General features: G+C 37.1%; 1 protein-coding gene across 1 annotated transcript in view; it reads right to left on the bottom strand.

Annotated features, from left to right (window-relative positions):
- LOC109101139 (glutamate receptor ionotropic, NMDA 3B-like) overlaps positions 1-13,486 on the bottom strand; it is a 39,312-nt gene extending 25,826 nt beyond the window's left edge. The window contains exon 1 of the mRNA XM_042718284.1: positions 12,542-13,486. Within this exon, the coding sequence (XP_042574218.1) occupies positions 12,542-12,994 (453 nt within the window). The 5' untranslated portion in view covers positions 12,995-13,486. The remainder of the gene's footprint in view (positions 1-12,541) is intronic.
- Between the last annotated feature and the right edge of the window lie 8,566 nt (positions 13,487-22,052).

Genomic DNA, 22,052 nt, shown 5'->3' with positions numbered 1-22,052 from the left:
TATAAAGATTTATGCTCATGTATCTACACACTATAAAAAAAAAAAAATAAAAAAAAAAAAAAAATTAAAAAAAAAAAAAAATTTTAAAAAAAAAAAAAAAAAAAAAAAAAAAAACGGTGAGCAGCCAATAATTTATGCGCATGTATCTACACACTATGTAAATTAGTCTAGAAAAAAGGGTTTAGCATAATTAAAAATGGTGAGCAGCTTATATATGTGATGTCAAGAGTAGCTATCATGCTTCATAAAGTGTTCATGTGCCTTGAAAGCAATGCTTAAATACTTGCTCAATCTGCCATATTGAGTGGCGTCCCCTAGTTAGCCACATCATTAGACATAAGCGTGTGTTAGCAAATATGTGACATTCTAAGTCTCAAACTGCACCCGAGGCTCACTTCAGCATCAGATATCAGAGAGATGGAAGCTCTTCATAATCGCTGCATTATCATCAAAGTGCTTCATGTCTTGTTTTACATTTCTGATTTGCTATGATAACAATTAAAAACATGAAAGAAAAGAAAAAACTTCTGATGCACAGTGTCCACTACTAAAACTTATTTTTAACTCATCACTGTATGATGTAATATCCGAGCCACTATGGATGACAACTTTTAACACTTACCCATAATTCTGTATGTCTTTGCTATATGTCTCTGGCTATATCCAAATATACACTTCCTTATGATATATTAGGTGAAAAAGAGAGAAAAAGACCATACAGATTACATTTTATATTTTGTTGCTTTGTTCTTTAATAATTTATGAATCATATGATTAATTGATTGCTTTATGAATTAGACGTGATAAGTGGTAATCAATTGCACTGAGATCAAAATGCTAAAAATGCTCTGTGTCAAAAGCCGTGACTAAAACTGCATTTTAATTTTCTTACCTTAACTGTGCATATGTGGTACAGGAATCAAAACTTTATATGGTGTAATGATGAAAGAGAAACCAAAGCCAAGAAACTCAAAGCTCAGCTCTTTTAGCAGCTGCCAGTGTGAGCATTTTGCCCCAAACTGTGATTGTTTTCCTCTCCAAGGGTGGAAAGTGTTTTGTTTTTTTCCTTGTTACTGCTGCTTGTTACATTTTTTTTTTTTTTTGTATGTGTGTGTGTATATCACTACATCACTGTCCTGTGTGCACCGCTGCGCCCAGTTTGCATCTGAAGTATAATGGTATTTCTGTGTTATTAAATGTTAGCTGCCTAGACTCTGAACTGTTATTAGTCTTGATAACATTTCCAAATCTTGTTTGCTCCACAGTGACCCTAACATGACACTGCAAAAATGTCCCATTTTGTGAGTGAAAGGAAAGCCCATAAATTTAGAACTCCATTGGATAGGAAACAACACTGTAATGAGGCTTTGAAATCAAAATATTTTTTTTTTACACTTTATAATAGAAGCGATCACTCACATTAGGCCTGGTGAATAGTGCACTGTGCACTCCCACTGGGCGATAAAGTAATATTTGAAAATGAAAGCCATTTGGGGAAATGTGAGTTTATGAATGAGGTGATTTGCCAAATGATCCTGTCCAAATTCACCAGAACAGACTCTTAAACATCCAGCAGCGCATGTCAGAGGAATGAGTCCTCTGTGAAGGTATGAAAGCCGTCAGACAGCAAAACAATGAGTTTAACCAATTCTTTGGACATTAGTTTGACGTATTACTTGAGAATTTAGATTACAATCATAAAGCTTCATCTATTACTTTTTCATTATATGGAAAACGCTACAAAGGCTTGCAAAATATGCGCTGCTGCCAGCTTGGGAATTAGATATACCATTTCAGATATTCCAACAGTGAAATTTAAAACGTCTTAGGAATAAACTTTAGCAGCGGCTTATCATGCAAAAAAAGTGTCAGTTAATTGCAAAGATAGTCCTTGAGGAGCTGTGATTTAGTGCTGTGCTCAAGGTTGTAATGTTGATAAAGCAGGAATGCGCTCTTAGTAACTCTAAAAGGTCTGGGTCATCCTCACAAGGTTTGGTCACAGTATTTAAAGAAGTATGTTATTCTGCCTCAATGCCAAACAGTAAACAAAATGTAAATAAATAACCAACTCATCTGCCCTGCCTCCATCTGCATTGTTTGGACAAGCAGGTAGCCCCATCCCAAGCTCTTGTCATTGGTTCAGTCTGAAACTGCAATGAACTGCATAAACTCCAGTGTTTACACTTTTTTTGAACTACTTATTGTTCTGTTCTGTTTAATTGGCATAGAAAGTCTTTTATTAGGTGGCCTTTACTACTATGTATGAACTTATAAAACACACTATGTATGAACTTATCAAGTACAATTTACTTTATTGTGTTCATATTATATTGCAAAACACTTTTGCTGCTATTGAGGTGGGATACGGGTGAGGTTAGGGACAGGTTTGGTGGTCTTGGTAGGTTTAAGGGTGGGTTAAGGTGTAAACAGTATAACTATAAATGTGACTACAGAAATTAATTACAGATGTAATTACATGCAGGTATTTTTTAAATATAAGTACAATGTAAAAACATGTATGTACACAATAAGTGCATTGTACCAAATGATTAATTTAATTAAATAATTTTAATCCCCTTGAAAAACATTTTTAAATACACATTTTACTATTTTTACCATGGGAATAAACTACTAAAAAATAAATTATTATTTTTTAGTTCTTATCGTAATTTTGTAATAACACTAAAAGCTAAAATTTAATATAACAGAACACTAATAAAAATAAATGTAATGTATTAATATCATAATTAGATAAAAACAAATAAAAGTATAATGAAAATTGAATTATATGTTCTTGTTGCTCATTCAAAAAGTGCCTTCTTAATTGACTTCTGTTAAGTCAGCCTGATACGAAAAGGTTAACGTTAACTTTTCTGTTTAATTGTAACAAGTTTGAATGCTATTAGTGTTCCGATGGCCAGACGAGACCTTTTCACCAGTTTCCTCAGTTACAATAAATCTACACATAGAGTATGCTTGGGAGCAATTTGTTCAAACCAACATGCTCTGAATCCTGATTTCCCACACTCTCTGGATCTGGAACAGTGCTCAGAAATCCTTTTAACTGTGATGTAAATAAATGTACAGAGCCGTGTTAAACTTTCAGATCGCTAAGAAGTTCATTAGAATTACTTCCGCAAGGCGTGCGCTGGGTTTTGCTCAATTAGCAAGGAAAGCACTAGGCAGCGAGAGCCGCCATCCACAGTCAGCCTGAAGTGCATTGAAATCCTCTCTCTGTATATGCAGCCCGCTCGGCCCTGGCCTCATCTAGGCGCTTCGTATGCAAAGCTGCTATCAGAATGTTGACTGATAGCATTTGAAACGTGCAAAGGACATCACAAGTAAAGAGTAATCTTTTCTGGTTTTATGCAAAAATATCTTCGGTGAAACACGCTATTTGATTCAAAGCCAGGCCGGCGATTAGGCCTGCTCCACGGTGGGCTTCAGAAAAGATCCTAATATATGATGCATGATGCATAATGTGTCCCAGGATTAATGACATGATAAATTATCCATTAATAATTTATACATTTTAATGAACTTGAGGATCATTTTAAGCCTGACCGATGAAACGTTGCTACATGTAAGTTGATGGTGTCACCAAGAAACTACAATATAAAAAGATATAAACTGACTTTATTATTGCTAATGATGATGGCTTGTGATAAAGTGAGAGGATTTAACAAAATATTGGTCCTTCTATGGGTGTCTTTCACTTAAAAATGTAGCTTTACAACAGCTGATTTTAAGCTTATGTTCCAATCGTTCAGTTTTGGAAAGCGCCGCAGCACCACTCTGTTGTCATCACTGTATTTCCCTAATCCCTAATGTTTTTTTTGCAGATGATGATTTAATGCTTGGATCAGTCATCCCTTTTCAAGTTTTGGTTGACATTTACATGGGTCTGCTCAAAAAGAATAACATTTTGCAATTGATATCTGAATACGGCAGGCCTGAATCCTCCCAGGAGGTGGGGATGCCAAAAAACAGAGTCTGTTGGTGGGTGGAAATTTATCAGGCTGTGGTGAGATGATGGCCTCTGGTTGATGGCTTTGGGAAGAGTATATAAACTCTGGAACAGTACACATGAATGTGAAGATGATCTAAAATTCAGCAAAAAAGAGAGTGGTTTTCTAGGATATAGGTGATTTGATGGATATATTGCTCTGAGGCAGAAGGCAATGAATTCCGGAGAAGATGTATCATTTGGGACTAAAGGCAGATAGCAGTAGAGCTAGAGTTATCTTTGTAAGTGTTCTGGACTGAAGTATTCATTCCATTAGACTCTCTTAAAGTTCAATGGGCTTGAACCCAAAAAGGTTTGGCAAACCCATTTTATGGCAAGAAAATACAGATATGATTATTCACTCCCAAACATAAAGGCAGCTATTTATTACAATTAGGGCTGTCAATTTAATTTAATTTGGCAGGATTAATTATGGAAAAAATTGGTTATTAAAGTTATTAACCCATTTTTAATACCAGATGTATTTGTCATCTTGTTCTAGATTGAATGCCATTGCTAACAAAAATGATGCAGGACGACGACTTACTGTGTCACGAAGCCTATATTATTTATATTCCCCTAAAATCAAGATATGAGGGCAAAAAGATGCCATTTTCGGACAAGAATGCTGTTTTTTTTTTTTATGAATATCTGCACAATTGCAAATGTGATACTGATTTCAACAGTTTATTAAACAAGGAGTCCATATTGTTACATGTTAGATACGATATTGTCTGTATTGTCTGTCTGCTCAATTTCTATTATATTCTATTCAGATTCTTTTGAATTATTCTATTTCTTTCTAAAGCTACTTTTTTATGTCTATTCAGTGTTTTTCTCATTTAACACAATCAAAATTTTATCTTTTGTGAGGCATTTTCTCAGCTCAAAACATTAATTAGGTTAAAAAAATAAATCAATAACAGCCACGAATTCATATTTTTATGTATTTTTATATAAAATAGTATATCTAGAACCTTCTTGCAGACCCCTCTTGAAACCTTCTTTGAAAGCCCCAAATAAACACAAAAAACAATATATATATTGTATATGTAATGTAAGTAATGTAATGTGTAATGTAATGTGAAGTCTAATTTGCCAAATGATGGTTTATTTTACTTTTTTAACAAGTGTAATTACCAGAAAAACAAACTACAAATATCAAAAAGACAAACCTAAGAAGAAAAAGAAGACAATATATGCAAGTTACTTTTCCTGGAACATCTTTTCTGGTTTAAGGAATGTTTTCATCTACAATCTATTCAAAGTAGTTGGTGGTTTGACGGATTTCCAGTGGAATAAAATATGATGTCTAGCTAATGAAGAGGTGAAGGCAGTTATATTTCTTTGGCATTAAATGTAAAATCTATTTCTAACTGGAAAAGCAATAGTTGTACCTGTCAAGGCTTTGCATTATACTCATGCAGGGCATCTAAACCCTCATTAAATCATGATGAGTGAGTGATTTATTATTAATTATGGCCGATGTTCAAGTGTTTCATAATGCCTGTGGTTTTAAAGGTGAAGCTGTAAATAAATACGGGCAGTTGACGTCTGCACCCTTTAGTCCTCTGTGTCTTCTATATAAAATAATGTTATTGGAGATGTCAAGGCAGAGCAGGTCATGTTTTCAGATTCCCTTGAAATGGCAAACGGTAAACGAAAAAAAAAAGATGAAAGTTAACAAGAATTCTGATACCCAAGCAATGTGCATTTAGGGGGCTGGACAACCTTGCAAGAAGGTGCAGGGAGGCACAAAAGGTAATTCAGCACAATGTCTGCAATCATCAGCAACACACAGCCAACAGTAAGTGAGTCTGACAGAGCTGAATAAACACTTCCATGTGGCTGTCTCCGCGTATCCCCGGTTAACACTGAGAGTATCTTAGGAGACAAGCTCCATATTGCACTGTAACTGCAAAAACATTAAAAGCTTGAGGTCGACCCAGCTTCAGGCACATTACATTACTGGGAAAACATTTTTTGGTTATCTGAATGCAGATGGATATTTATGAATCTGTAGGTGAAAAGTCTACTGCTGCTTCAAAGAAAAACTGTGTTAATTTCACCTTTCTCAACTGGCATTAAAAACAATAAAAGCTTTGACATGTGATATAAATCCTAACTGCTCATAACTAAAAGTGCCGCTGGAGTTGGAAGAATTATTCCGGGCTCAATACAAGTTAAACTCAATCACTAGCACTTGTACTTTAACGCCGATTAACAATTAATTGCCTTACAAAATTAACTTTATCCTGTTTAAAAAAAGCAAAAATCTGCGTTATTTACAATGGAAATTAATGAGGCAAATTCAGAAACAGCAAAATCACATTTTAATTTGCACCCTTTTTCATTTTCAGACCGTGATGATGTGCTTCCATAGTTATTAACATGATATTTTAAGTTTTAAAAAGTTTAATGTACATCATGTTACTTTGTGTTATATAACCTTGGCATTAAATTACAGAAAACTAGTTAACACTGTGTTTCTAATACTACGGCTGAGGAAGTACCAGGAAAAATCAATCTCTCTATATTTGTTCCTCTTTTGTAAGGTCATAGAAATCATGGATTTTTTTCTTTTGCCATTGCAGCAAATGGGAATACAAAATTATATCTGTTTTATAGTTTCCCTTCACCTACAATAACGATTTCCATGTCTGAGAACCCCAACATTGTGAAAAGGGTTTGAGAAAAATGATTTAGTAACCTTTTCTTTTTTCCTTCCAGATATGTTTAAGTGTTAACAGCATAGATAAACATTACTAACCATACTAACGACCATAAAAAACTGTACAGCTGTACAGTTCAAATAATACTCAATTTTATATTTTTTTTATAAGTTATTTAATAAAAGGCTTGTAAAAAAAGCCAACCAATCTCCTTTTTTGTTTTATTTTTAAGGATCAAGAAAACAAGTCAAAATTATTTTTTTGTGATAGACATTATGCCACAGATGCTGTCAACTAAACTTAACTTGTTCTACACTCTGAATATTCCTCTAAGTGCAGCAACATATTTTATTAACCGATGCAAGTTAAATAAGACCGGATCTCTTCCACAGAAAGTGAAATCCCTCACTTACAGCTTAACTGAGGCAGAGGCATTTTTGTGCGGATGGGCGGGAGTGCATGCACAGTTATTAATAAGCATGATAGCAGGGCTGCGTTTGTGTGCCTCATGCATGATGGGAACGGTTGTCACATCTTCTGTCTTGTTATCCAGCCCAAGTTTTTTTTTTTCCTATCCCTTCAAAAAAAGGGAAGATAATCGAAACATACTCACAAGAGAGTTGGGTGAAAGATAAGACAAAACTAATGGAAATAAAAAGAAGAGGGAGAAGAGATGGAAAATGACTTACAGAGAGACTTTGACACACAGAAGGGAACTTTGCATCAAAAGTACCCATAGTGCTAAACTGTAATACCCGCTTATGCAAATCTCTCCCCCATTCAGAATAGATGCCGTTTGCAGGTTCCCATGCCAAAACGAACAGACACTGCTGTTTCTCTTTCTGTGTTTTCTCCGTCATCAAAGCAATCAGAGATGCTATAAGATTGCAGATTGAGATATAGACCTCAACCAGAGCCAAGCCGAGTAGATCCTTCAAAGGAAAACTGATTTAAAATGTCAGTTAGATGATCTAACCGATAAAAAGATCAATAGACTGTTCATTTTTTCGCTATGAGCAGTGAAGTACGCTATGGTTAGCACAATGAAAACAGCATCAAATATTCATTCCATAACAAAACAGGAATTAGCCACTCTGGAGAGGCATCACTGGCATCAGTGCAGCCTGGTCAGCGCTGTGCCCACCATAATGCTGCCAACAGCCAAAATAAAGACAATTTATCATTTCTGTCATGAGATCTGAACGCCAGAGAGATTCGTTCAGCGAGGCGCCGTATTCAGAAGCAAAGTGAAAACTCAATCACCTTATATTGAGAGATCAGGCACCACTTCAAAGCTCACCTCGGGCAGAAAGAGGGTTGAATTTTCAAAGACACACATTTTAGAGCGGAAATAAGGTATAAGGTCGCAGAAGAGTCATAAGTACCTCAGGGCACAGTCGTGCCACTTATTGGAAACAGACTTTTAGATTCAATTAAACTCTCATATTCTTGCAACTGCATCATAATAGAGAAAAACTCATTTTTTACGACACATACACCAACTTGGAGCATCAAAAAACATCCCTCAGCTTACTTGCTCAATTAGTTTTGATGGGTCAGAGCATCCTCGGCTTACAGTATATAGGCATTAACCCTAATCCAGACAGTATTAAACCACATACGTGGCTGTGTATTAAATCGTATGAATGTGCTGGGGTGCTGTAATGCTAAGTGCCTGGCAACACTGAGCCATCTCGGCCCCGTGAGCGCAGCTCGCAGCATTCTTCTACACCTGGCTGATGCACCACGCTCTTCCTGCATCCTTACTGTCACAGACCTCAGCGGCCCATCTGTGCTTATCTCAGCCCTGCACATGTGGGAGATTACAGACCATCTCCTCCAGGTATTTCACACTTTATTTACACCCTCGGCCTCCATAATGGAGCAATCCAGGCTGCAGACAATCACAGCAGCAATGCTCCGATGATCAGCATTGTTCCGGCTGGGAATAGGTGGTGACTTGCGTGCATGTGTGCATGGCATTGTATCAACAGAAGGAGTGTAGACCACCTCTATGACTAATAAGTGCTTGCTCACCAGGTACTTTTAGAAATATTTATTTTGTGCAGTGCACAGAAATGGGTAATGTTGTATGGTTTACTTCAGCTATGCATTGTACACGCTACACTGCACATGTAAATAACAGACAAGAAGGTTTTGTGCTCATTTTTCTTAAAAATTAAATTTCAACATAATAGGACGACACTCCATTTTACAATGAGTTCTGATAATGTATCTACTGTTGCATCTCTTTCTTTGACTTAGGGGCCATTTACACAGGACATGTTTTAACATTCTTACTGCAATGCTTTCCCATTGCTCCTATGTAATGTTAAAAGAAGTTCAACTTTTAAAAAACATGTCTGTATATTACCTTTTAAATGCAAAAACACATTATGTATGAATGGCACATGGTATAAATGCAGTATAAATGCACTATTCAACAGATCCGGTCCTTGAATTTGAGTGCTGATATACACTGAACAGCGCTGGGACTTTTCACAGTTTGTATCACTTCACTTGTCTGTGTTTGCATGTTCCAGACAGGATTTTTTCAGTGACTCTTGCTGCAGGTTACATTAATATGACAGTGGGTGGCAACAAGTTACTGTCTTTATGAGTTTTTCAGTGAATAATTCATTCAGCCACTTCATTCAAAATGCTAGTCCATACCAAAACAAGCGAGTCTTTTTAGGGTTAAGTCACTGAATCACTCGGTCAACCAACTGATTTATTGAGGAATGAAACAAGTGACTGGTCATACGTCTGAAATCACATACTTTCTGAGTAGGAAATTCTTTTTGAAAAGGAATTACTTTGAGACACACATATAAATTTATATAGTATGAATGCAATCTGGATGTACTACAATCATTATCTGACCTACTGTACCAGCGTCAGTTGCATTGCTTGCATCCATTGGATACACACTTCAGAATCTTGCCAGAAAAAGTATGTCATCCTGATATTTTTTTGCCTACTCTTTTATGAATAATGTGAATTTGTACATAATATTTTGTTCACATATTGTTTTGCACCTACTATGTATTACGGAGTTATTCAGTTTCAGATGCTGTCACTTTCTTTATGAGTTTTTAATCTTTCAGTCAAGTAATTTGTTCACAACACTGATTCATTCAGTTGTAGAGCTGCTTTACATCTGAAACATAATTTGTTTCATAATTGATTCATTTTGTTTTCCTGTTTATTGATATTAAGCTGCTTTAAAAACAATCTGTATTGTATAAAGCACTAAATGCAATATATGTTGTTCAAAGGGACACAAAGGTAGATTCTGCTCTGGTTTTGTTAGAAACTATTTTCATTATCAAAGTGAAATACACAAAGAAACTAACAATATTGTGTCTGAAACACAAGTTATTCAACATTAGCTTATTTTTTTTTATTGAAAGTGCTATAGAAAACCAGTATCATGCTGTCTGAATATATGAATATTCATCTGATGACTTGGTTCTCGGCCCTGGTTTAGAGATTCAAAATGTACACTGTTAAGAAACCACTGCTCCATGGTTTCAGTTTTCCAAAGGTTACTCTTTTCAATGATTACTGCAATGGCAAAAGGTCATGCTATAACATAATGAGGGGGCATCTACAAGATAACAGTAGCTTTTCACAAATTAATGTCTTAATTTAGGTGTACATGAATAAGGTCATTCGCGGTCCACTCTGAATGTTACGAACTGGATTTTAACTGAAAAATCAACATTTGGATAGTCTCAACAGCCCTCTTGAATTAAGGATTCATTAAGCTTAATAACCTTCCAGTAGTTGTCCACTGGTGAGCTAACAAAGGGGCATAATTGAGAAAGACCTTTGGATTAGAATGTGATTTCATTCAAAGGGACAAAATGAGTTTTGCATGTGCTAATCTTCCTTTTGTGCTTGGGAATATTTGCTACAGAAGGGAGACAAGTTAATGAGCATTCAAGCGTAGATGAGCAGAAGAATTTTCCAGAACGAAAAAGCATGGCATATTTGGTCAGCAAACAAAATTATTTAAGACACACTAAGAATATGGTAATCTACCCAGCGTTTGATTGGCTCTGGGGCAAATATAGTCACGGAAATGAAAAAAAAAAAATACTGTCATGGGAATCACTCAAATTGCAAATTCAGAGGAATGCTCTGTAGAAGACACCAGTGGATGGCTATTTCAGAGCCGAAAGGAGACGTTATTCACCAAGGATACAGAATATTGCTTTTGAAAGGCATTCAGACAGCATAATATCCTGGGGTTGTGTCCTAAAATATATGAACATCCTTCTCCCCATGCTAGTCAGGGAAATTTATAGCTTTGAATATATCTTTTAATTTGTTAAAGAAATTTGGAAAGTTAACGACTCCACGGTGATGGCATGAGCCAAGCCTTACTCTGTCAGGAAAAAGATGGGCTATAATGATTTCACACTTTCTGAGGGCTGTGTCGAAATGAAGCAATCACAAACATTTTGCTAATAATTTTCATTAATCACATAAATGGCCTTGGTTATGTTTTCGCCCTGGCTAAGAATAACACTATATACGAAGCGGCTTTTACAAGCAAGCAGGCCATAAATGTACAAGACACAAAAGCCTTTTGACTGACACTTTATAAGATGTAGGATAAATCACGCTGTTATGAAGGAGCATCTTAAAAGATGAGTCTCTCTGCTGACCCGCTGTTCACGGCTCTTTATGCAAAATCAGGGGTGCCTTTGTTCCTTTGTGTCCATATGCTGGCAGAGTTTGATGGGAGGAAAATCTTTTGAGGTTTCCCTGCCAGGAGAAACCGCTGCAACTGGCTGCACTGCTGGAGACAGAAACAACTGGTGCGACTGGCATCCGCTCTGTTTGCTGCTTAGAATACTAACGAGAGTCAGCACGCCTCAACCCTGAGCCCTAAACAGTGTTAGGATTGTTTCAATGGAATACATCAGGACCTCTGTGTCCGGCCCCTGGACAAAAACACCTGAAATACATGCCACTTCTCTAACACTTACAGACTTGAGGCTCTCTATATGTTCCAGATAGAACAGTGCAATATACTGTAGAAGGCTTACAGCATAAAAGAATCAGGCTAATATTTTCACGTCTGGTTTATAATTTCAAAAATGACACAACAGGTATCATCTGGTGTCTATCAGCAGGTTCTCTTGTTTTTTGCGTCTTAAACTGCTTTCCACAAACACTGCATAAAATGAGACAGTATAGACCTACATGCCACAACTATCAGAGTGACTAACACATAGGCCTTATACATACTGATTATGTTTTAGAGTTGTTCGTTGTTGACCTTTGTTTTATGCATTTTTCGATATTTTTTTCCAGTTCTGCTTGCTGTTTATGTTTACCATTTTAAATAAGAATGTTGAAAAGGAAAAAGGCGTGGGAGGTGATTTTGGAAGAAGGCCTAATAATTAATTTTGAAATAATCAGTTTGTTTAAATTTTATAGATTTGAATGCACAAAACTAGTCCATGTTTTAAATTGGTGACAACACCACTCGATGTACTTGACATTCATTTACACAGTTTAGAGATAAGCTGTAGATTTCTGACAGCTTTATATATTTAAGACTAATTTGGTAACATTATATTAAAGTTTCACACAAAGTGGAAAAAAGAACAACAACGCTGAAACAAAACATTTCCCGGCTGTCATGCGCTTTTTTATGATGTTGATTATGCCTCAATAACAAGAATGACAGTTGAGGAGAGTATAAACGATGTAACAAAAAATAAAAACAACCAGTTTAAGGAAAATGTACATCGAGATCGAAAACAAGACCAACGCCGGAACAGCTTGGCCATAAAATCTAAAGAGCGCTTTGGATAAAAGTAAAGAAAATGAGTTTGCTACTCACCTGTGTCTTAAGAGGTTCGCCCTGTTCAATGATGCTGATGAAAGGTATTTCCAAAAACGAAGACATGAACTCCACTTGTACGAGCTCCTCGTGGCTCTGAGGGAACGCAAGGACAGCCGAGACTCCCTGAACAACGATATCCTGACACACGCACCTGAACATGGACTCCGGGTCTCCATTGAGCGGTTCTCGGGACAATACTTCCAAGCTCAGGTTGTACGGTAAGAAGTTGTTCCCACTTTGCCGGAGGTGGACCAGGGCGCGGTTGAGGGCGCCCTGTATCCTGGACTGCTGGCGGGTCGGCAGGAGCGCACCCAAGCGCACTGTGTGCCCAATGCGTGCCAGGATGTGACAGGGCTGGGGATGCAGATGACAAGGATAAATAAACATCTGGAGCGCGACCTGGAGCCCGACGTGAAGGTATGCTAAGAATCTGGAAAGCACTAAATTCATCCTGCTCCTTTCGCAACTGGATTGAGGTTTCGTCACAAGATGGCATCGCTCTATTCTTGTCCAGTTGTTCTTGTCCTTAATGGTTTTACGCGCACGCGGATACAGCCTCGGTTAAAATGCAAGTAGTGCAACCATTCCGTCTACTCTAAGTGTTGAAGGCGAGGAGGTGCTGTGCGCGCCGATGAGGGAGGAGGTGCTGTGCCAGTGGTGATCTTCTCAGCATCACCGAGCTCCGAGGGAGGACAGTTGTGACCACGCCAGGTTTGCTAGAAGATCAGATTAGGAAAACTTAAGCTTTCCCAAGTGTCACTTACGAAACATTATTAAATGTCTTCAAATCTTCACGTCATTAAATAGGCTAGTAAAAGGGGCACTCAGTAATTTTTGCTTGATAAAAAGTTTTACACATAATTGAATGAATAGCATTTTTGGAGAGAAATGAAAATGAGTTTACGACTAGGGCACTTTTCCAAAAGAACGTTCGTAAAGCGGGTCGCCCCCTCTTGGCCGCTGCCATGTTAACATCACATGATCAGTTGTGTCATGCAATTGAGCAAGTTACTGCTAAAGTGGTAATAATAATGATGATGATGATGATAATAATAATAATACATTTACTTTATATTTTGCCTTCATCCTTTTCACAGTGAATCAAGTACATTGGTCACAGCTACAGAAAAATGTCATCCATATACCAACATAAACTATCAACAACATTAAAAAAAATATTACGATTAAATCCAAGAATGTCCAATATATTGATATTAAAACAACAAATCCCTTTTAGTAAAGTAATTTCTATGAAGGTATTTTTGGTGCAAAACAAATGAGCATCTGTTACAGCGGAATTTGTAGTTGTAGAGAATAGCCACACATGTGTATCAGTAAATCTGAAGTCACAGACAAAAGCTGCAAACTTGTAGATTTTTTTATACTCACAGCCACAAACACAACACAACAGTTACACCTTCTCAAATCCTTTATTGCAAGTGCACAATTCCTGTTCTACGAATCACAAGATTTGCACACTTGTAGAATGTTTATTTATTTATTTATTTTTCTTGGATGCTTTTTCTAGCACAAACACAAGTGCATAACGACAATGGAATGAATCTTCTGCTCTGAGTCTCAAATGCTGTTTTTCAATTGCAAATGACAAGTTCCGTGCACTCTCCATTTTGCACCACATATCTGTGTAAAATATGAAGCAAAAGTGATTTGTGCATCTATAGAGGCAACGGCGGGCATTCTTCAAAGATCAGAGAGTTTTGGCCAATCAGAAGAGCTGGTTTGGGGACCTATCAGCAGGGAAGATAAAAAAATGAGCTGCACGAGCATCTTCCTGAGTGGACAGCGGCAACCAATAAAGGTACATTTTCTTTCTTTTTCTGAAATCACTCACCGTTATACTGTACATTTTTTTATAGTTTAAATATTAAATGAGTTTAGCTCCAACCGTGATAAAACTCACCTGCCTGTAGCCTTCTAGTAACCCTCATTAAGTTAGCTGGTAGAGGTGTGTTTGATCAGGGTTAAAGCTAAACTGCAGGACAGTGGCCCTCCAGTACCAAGTTTGCCCATCCCTGCTTCAACTCACAAAGGGGCTTTAATAAAAGATCAACACATCATCACAGTCCCCTAGGGACTTTGTATCTGTAGCATGGCAAAACAGGCTTTACAGAAATAAAATACAGTTAAAAAAAAAAAAGTTGATTCTCAGAAAGAACCTGCAAGCACAAAAAAAAAAAAAAAAAAAAAAAAAAAATTCAAACAAGTGTTTACAGAATTTGCCCCAACTGCCAGCCTTTGAAATTAATAAAAACACTACATACTATCTGAACACACCTACAACGAAGGTGCATAATTATTTGATAATCCATCACAAATCATTAAAGCTCCATTCCTTATAATGCATTCTTGTAGATCAAACAGTACAGAAAAGTCAAGTCAAGTCAAGTAACCATTATTTATATTGTGCTTTTTACAATGCAGATTGTATCAAAGCAGCTTTACAGTATTAAACAGGGAAATAGTGTGTCGAAATAATGACGAAACCAGCAGTTTCATTCTAGGCTGCAACAAAGTCAGATTGTGCAGAGGTCTCATCTTGTCCCGATGGCCGTCTAGGAGATAAGGTCTTAACTGGGATGTGTCCCTGGGGCTCATCTAGATGTCCTGGTCTCCGCTGACATTCAGGGCTATCGAGGTCATCTCTAGGTGCTGATCCACCATCTGATCTGGGTACAGACTGGATCCGGGTGACTGCAGTGACCATCTGATCTGGATACAGACTGGATCTGGTGGCTACAGTGACCTCAGAATAAGAAAGAAACAGACTAATATTAGAGTAGATGCCATTCTTCTAACGATGTAACAAGTACATTGTGTGTTATGGAAAGTGTTCCCGGTTCCAGTTGACCTAATTAATGCAGCCTAAAAATCCTTTAACAGATTTGAATTGTAGAGATGTGTTATATGTAAGCCATATATATAAGAAAACATTCTACAAGTGTGCAAATCTCATTGCAAGAATTTGCATACTGATTTGCGGATGTACAAAATTTGTCCGTGAATTCACATTTTTGATGCAGGTGTGTGAATGTGTCTTGCACCATATTCACTGCAGCAATATTAGCAAAACATATGAGCATTCGAGTTTCTTGATTTGTGATTCATAGAATAGTATTTGTGCACTTGCAATAAAGGATTTGAGAAGGTGTAACTGTTGTGTTGTGTTTGTGGGAGAGAGAAAAAAATCTACACGTGTGTAGCTATTCTCTACAACTACAAATTCCGCTGTCACAGACGCTCAGTTGTTTTGCACCAAAAATACCGTCATAAATTTCCTGCATCAAGACTGCATCCAGATGTCAGTATAAAGTCAAAATCCACTTCTATTGGGACAAATATGAGCCAGCTAAATGCAAAGGTAAAGCAAAAACTCCCTGAGTGCAGCTAAAAGTTGAGATACGTGCAAAATCCTCTACGCTCCAGTGGCTGCCAAGCCAAATATATATATTTTTTACAGTTAATAATTTCAGTGAAGTCTTAAAAAGAGATGAAGAGGTGACTGAGGCAGTAATTGCCTCCTGAATTCAGACGGTTTGGCATAGTTCAAGGACAATACACCATTCATAAAGTAATTAAATAATAATTCCATGAAAACACGGATGCTCTGTTCAGTAGAATTAATTTACTGTGGCCTTTGTTTGCTATAGAATACTAATCCAAATATAATAACTTGTCACTCTGTTTGAGAGCAAAACTGAAACACAATGTAATAGATTTTTTTGTTCATCAAAAACAAGAGTTACAATACAATTCTTTGTTTTAGACAGACCATTAACCCAAGAAGACCCCCTTAACAGAGCATTTAAATTTGGTACTGTAGGCACCGTGGGCATTTTTTCACCACTGGGTGGTTAATATGTTACAATAAGATCATTAAAATATACTTTTCTCCTTTAGTAATTAAACAGAAAATGTATATCTGCCATAAACTTCTCATTACACAATGCTTCCCTAACAGGATTGGAGTCTAAAGAAAATGATGCACATATGCATTCAACTGAGGAAGGAATGAACATGTGCCATTTTCACATGCGAAAGAACACTATGAACAAGCTGTTAGAAGGAAATAGTTGTTTAATAACATCATCAGATTATCACTACAAATCAGATCCTACAGAATTTCAGTGCATTTTCATTTCCTGTCTGACAAGAAACATATTAGTACCACAATGCATGAAACTGTTTTTAAGCAATTACTTAAATCCATTTGCTAATAATAATAGCTTGGATGTCAAAGACTAATTGAGGATTAGAGACCACTGACTGCTAAATGCATATGAACCATTTTAAAATTCGGGCAGCATGTCCTTTGTGCAGCAGTACTTTTGACAGTTTATACTGTATGTGCTACAGACATCTTGTAAAAATGACAGTTTACTCTATCTAGCCCATACTGCAGTATGCAATCTATTTCAGAAACAAATCTATCAGTTTGTCCTGTTCTTAACCAGACCTCAGTCATTTTGCCTGAACAACGTCACCAAAAACCATTTGCATTTCTGCTTAATAGTTGTGTACTATGATGTCTTTCTGATGTCTGACTCTAACATGTAACTAGTGATGCTTGCTTGATTGTTTTTTCAGCTCCACCGCATACAAACCCACATTTCAGGATATTTCAGAGATGCAGGTGTTTTTGAGGGTAAATCAAAATTTCAAAAGACACCTACGCAACTGTCCTGTCCTGACACATGGATCGCTCCACTTGGTTTTCAGCAGAGGTATGCGATTGTCTTTTACTCACCTTCAAGCTGACTCAAGCGGTGAGAATAAATATTCAGACAGCTCATATCACTCGATCCTCCCAGTAGTCAATTGTATTCAGCTTGATTTAATATATAAATTAATGGATTATGCTTTAATCAGAAAACCAATTAAAAGAAACGTTATCTTGGAGGGATTACACCCACCTTATTTAACACATGTGAGGGCACATATAGATAATCTCCTTCAGTCTCTCCCTATGACTTCACTCTGTTATTGTCGCATACGCATTGTTACAAACCTCACTGTTAGTCTAGGGGTTAAATGAAGTCGTAACAAAATGTAAATAAATAAAAAGTCTGACGGTCACATCAATCCCCTGATCCAGAAAAGCACAGCCACTAAATTAAGCAAATAACTTAATTTATTAATAACAAAAGGAAGCAAATCTTCAGGAGAGGGCCAGGCCAACATAACAAACAAAAAACCCTCTAGCTAAACACAAAAACTCTAAATAACCTTAACTAAAACAAAAGAAAATAAATGACAGAGTCTTACCTATCTCCCTGTCTACCATAAACATAAACAAAATTTTATATCCAAAACAAATGGCACCCTCTCCCTACCGCTTCCTAAGAAAGACAAACAAAGGTATTTACATAAATTAGAAAATAACACAAAAGAATCATAAACACACCCACCATAACGTTCACACAAACTCTCATAGTTTGTAATTAACAAGTTAATTCACAAAGTTCAGAGATAATAAAGACCACACTTGGTCCCACTGAGATACACAAAATAACACCCATCTGGATCAGGACAAAGAGTGAGCGCGTAGCCGTCCGTCCTCCAACATTATTTCTTTGCCGTCTTATACACCTTGGATCTCTGTAGCATTCACTCAGTACTGATGAATGATGGACATCAGCTGGAATCCAATTAGCAATCTATAACAGAGAGAGACAGAAAGAGCAGGAGAAGAAAACATGCAATGTCTAACTTGCCCAGTAGGTGAAATCACTCTCCCAAGAGCGCACAATTCACAAATACGTCCACAGGACGTAACAGCATACATTAGACATTCCTGCGTTTACGATGCAACAGTTGAGTCAATGAGTTCTGAAATTGAATTTTGAGAGGTACCTCAGAAAAAGCCTCTGAGCAGAAGCTCTGCAATTACAGCATGGATAAATGTAGCATCAGTGATGTTTCTGTCTAAACGCATGTCGCAGCAGTCCATAATCTGCCATAATGCTCTATAGAGGGATGCGTACAGGAGAGCGATGCTTTTAAATATCATCGTGCAACATTTACATTCTCAGCACATCCTACGTGACTAATTTCAGCACAATCTTTTGTGTCCACCAGACAGTTCAACCGCACACTGGATGCTGTGAACCACCACCACCAAGACACTCTGCGTCAGAGAAAAGGAGCTAAAATGGATAATTCTATTAAAATCTGAAGTGCTATATACTCGTATATTATAAGAGAATTTGCTAGAGGCAAAGCAGTTGATTTTCCTTATGTGCTAAAAAGATGATGTTCTTGCTTGGCACAGTCTTTCAATGCAAACCAATGACTTTGTGAAAACGGGAACATCATAAACCTTCTCCCTCCCCTGACTTGTGTTTGAGATGAAGAGTAATTTGGACTTCAAATTAGGGTCGGCATGCATAAATAGCGAGCACAGCGGGAGGGTATCTATATAAAACCTCATTTCATTTGGTCAAACACTCCATAACCCCTCTCTGTTTTATCAGACTGAGCAAACATGGTTCTGATAAAAACTAATGAGTTTCATGCGGTTAATTAACTTAACATCATATTACCAAGGTGTAAAGTATTGTGACTGCACATTTGCTAGTCCCTAAGAAGTTGAAAGAGTTTGTGAAAACTCAACATACCATTTAGTAGTGCACTTTTTGGAAATAGCGAATATAAAATGATCAGAGTAGCACTGCAGATCTAACTTTGGTTTAATATGGATAATATCTCGTCCCCGGGTGAAACACAAGTTCTGTGCGTTAAAGTTTAATGAAGGCCATGGTTCTGTATTTCAAGGAATATTTCCGTACATGCACTATGTAAATACATACATCTCACCCTGCTGCTGGATAGGCTAGGATTGCTGAGCTGGATTTATTTTTACCATGGTTCAGACATTCTTATCAGATCCACAGAGACGAAACCTCACTGCTTGTGTATATTTATATATGTGTGTGAAGGCTATGTGCATGTCACAGGTTATAGCCTCCGTCATTTGAAATAACCTGCTCCCTTTTTCCCTGTAAGGGTGCAGGGAGCTGGTGGAAAGGCTATATTGATTTAGTTACATGTACCGCAAGGACAATGTTAGAGCAGAAAACCTGGTTTACCGTATCAATGATAAGTGAATTATCACAGGGATACTATTTCATCATGTGTACAGGTGCTGTCTAGTGTCTTAATTTGCTGATTGTGCTTGTGTTGCAAGGGATTTCAATCCTAGTCTTGGTTTAGCAGGTTATTGCCATTTGTGTTGTAAGGTTTATGATTATACTACCCTTTTTTGAATTATGAGGAAGTTATACATCTAATGGAGTCATTAACTCTGTTCCAAAACCCAGTGAGTTGTTGTTTCTAAAGGAGAAGCCTAATTGTAAAGAACCTCATAAGTGAATGATTTGAAATGTGTGTAAACTTCACATGCCAAGCAACTATCGCTCCATGCCAGCAAAAACACAATCCACAACCGATTTGCTAAGCTAAGAAGGCAGTTCTGTCAGCATAAAAATACATAACACACACACAAACTGGTAAGATTCTTATTTTATTTTTTGTTGAAGTAATTAATCAAAGTCACAATAAAGACTGTTTTAAATGAATACTGTTCTTTCAAACTTTCTATTCATAAAAGAATCCTAAAAAAAAATGTACAGTAGCACAGTTTCCACAAAAATATTAAGCTGCACAATGGTTTTTAACATAGATAACCAATAGAAATGTTTTTTGAGTCCTAAATGGGGTTTCTGAAAGATCATGTGAAACTGAAGACTGGAGTAATGGCTGCTGAACATTTGGCTTTGTCATTACCAAATATATTTTTATTAACAGAAAAAATTTACATCAAGATGCAAAAATATTTCAAATATTTTTGATCAAATAAATTCAGTCTTGGTGAGACTTCTAAATTAAACTCTTACCGACCCCAAACTTTTGTACAGTGTGTACTTTTATATACACATAAATCTTCTGAAGCAATACAAAAGCACTGTTTAAGAAACAGACCGAAATTCTGTAACTAATGTGTTTGCGTAAAGTAGCAATATCTGATTCATGAATGAATAATTAGTTCGAGCTGAATCATTTCAATGATTCATAAAACTAGTCTGAATTCTTAATTCATTCACAAATTGGACTGCTTCAGTTCTTGACTCACTGACTCCGTTCTCCTGTCTCAGTGGCTAACAGCTCACCTGATGTGAACAGATTTTCAGTTTGTACAGCACCCACCATTTCAGCCACATAGACTAATTTATGATTTTTTAATGATGCTTTTGCCCATTCTTCATTATAGTTTTATGCTGCTTTCGCTCATTCTTTGTAATTGTGTGGAAACGAACAACCAATACATTATTCAAAATGTATCGTATATTGCATCAACTAAGAAAGCCACATGGGTTTTGAGACTATACGAGGGTGAATAAATGATGAACGAATCTTTATTTTTGTGGTGAACTATCCCTTTAAAACCCTGTTCCTCACTGACACATATCCGAGAGGCTGCCCTTTAGATTCAGAGGTAATTGAGGTCGGTGGTAGTGCGCGTAAAAACAGAAGCTCCGCTGCACATGAATCTTGGAATTTTCCTGAACCTTCTCAGTCTTATCATCCTCGTTCCTTCTAATAGGGCATTTCCCAGTCATCTCATCAAACTGAGAAGCAGAGGATATGTAGTTTTTGAGATAATTAGCCCGCCAAGCATTTAATTAACCCCACCTAAGTGATTAAAAGGGGCAGATCCATTGACCCCCTTTGTGGTTCATGCATTATTACTTGGAGACCGTCTTCATGCAACATCTCTGATTCCCTTTCCCTTCGTATGATGATTTGCAGTCAGCGACCTTTGCAGATTTGGAGGTGTTGAGAACGGCCAGAGCGTTCATGCAGAACACTGGCACGAGACGAGAGACGCCAGAGTCTAGTCATGCCTGCTGCTCTGCTTACCCGACCTTTCCTACCCCCATCTTGCGTCCTTGGCTCTTGTGAGATCACAGAGAGGTGAGCTGCTTCCTTCTAATAAATCGCAGAGAGGTAAAAAAGAATCTGCTCCGTGCTGCATTATGCAGCCTTATGCAAGTATACACCAAAAGCAGAACAATAATATGCTTTGACAGAGCTTGACATAAGTCTTTTTCATAGAGTACTGAAAAGCTAATGAGTGGTATAAGAGCACTGAAAGAGCCCGTAATAATGGATGCTGTCTGCTTTAATGCTTTTCAGGTGCATTCAGCATCTAGCTTTCACAGAGAGGCTGGAGACTTGCTGGCAATATAAGAAAGCCAGAGAGCTATAGATTTTATGACAAGCATCAGTCTTCCAGTTCTGAATTATAGTGGAACCGGAAAGCTTCAGTACTTTGGAGATATTTTCAAATGTTTACCTTATATATGCTTTTTCACTGAGGCTAAGAACATGCTGAATCCCAGAGGAATGTGTCGATTGTTTCTTTCCATATATGACTGCTTTATACACATATAGTGAGCTGTGAAGAAAAAAAAAACCTCAATGAATTGTT

Source organism: Cyprinus carpio, chromosome B2 (assembly GCF_018340385.1).
Source record: "Cyprinus carpio isolate SPL01 chromosome B2, ASM1834038v1, whole genome shotgun sequence".
In the NCBI taxonomy this organism is placed as follows: Eukaryota; Metazoa; Chordata; class Actinopteri; order Cypriniformes; family Cyprinidae; genus Cyprinus; species Cyprinus carpio.
The sequence above is the reverse complement of the archived record's forward strand: the minus strand, read 5'-3'. Positions and strand labels throughout refer to the sequence as shown.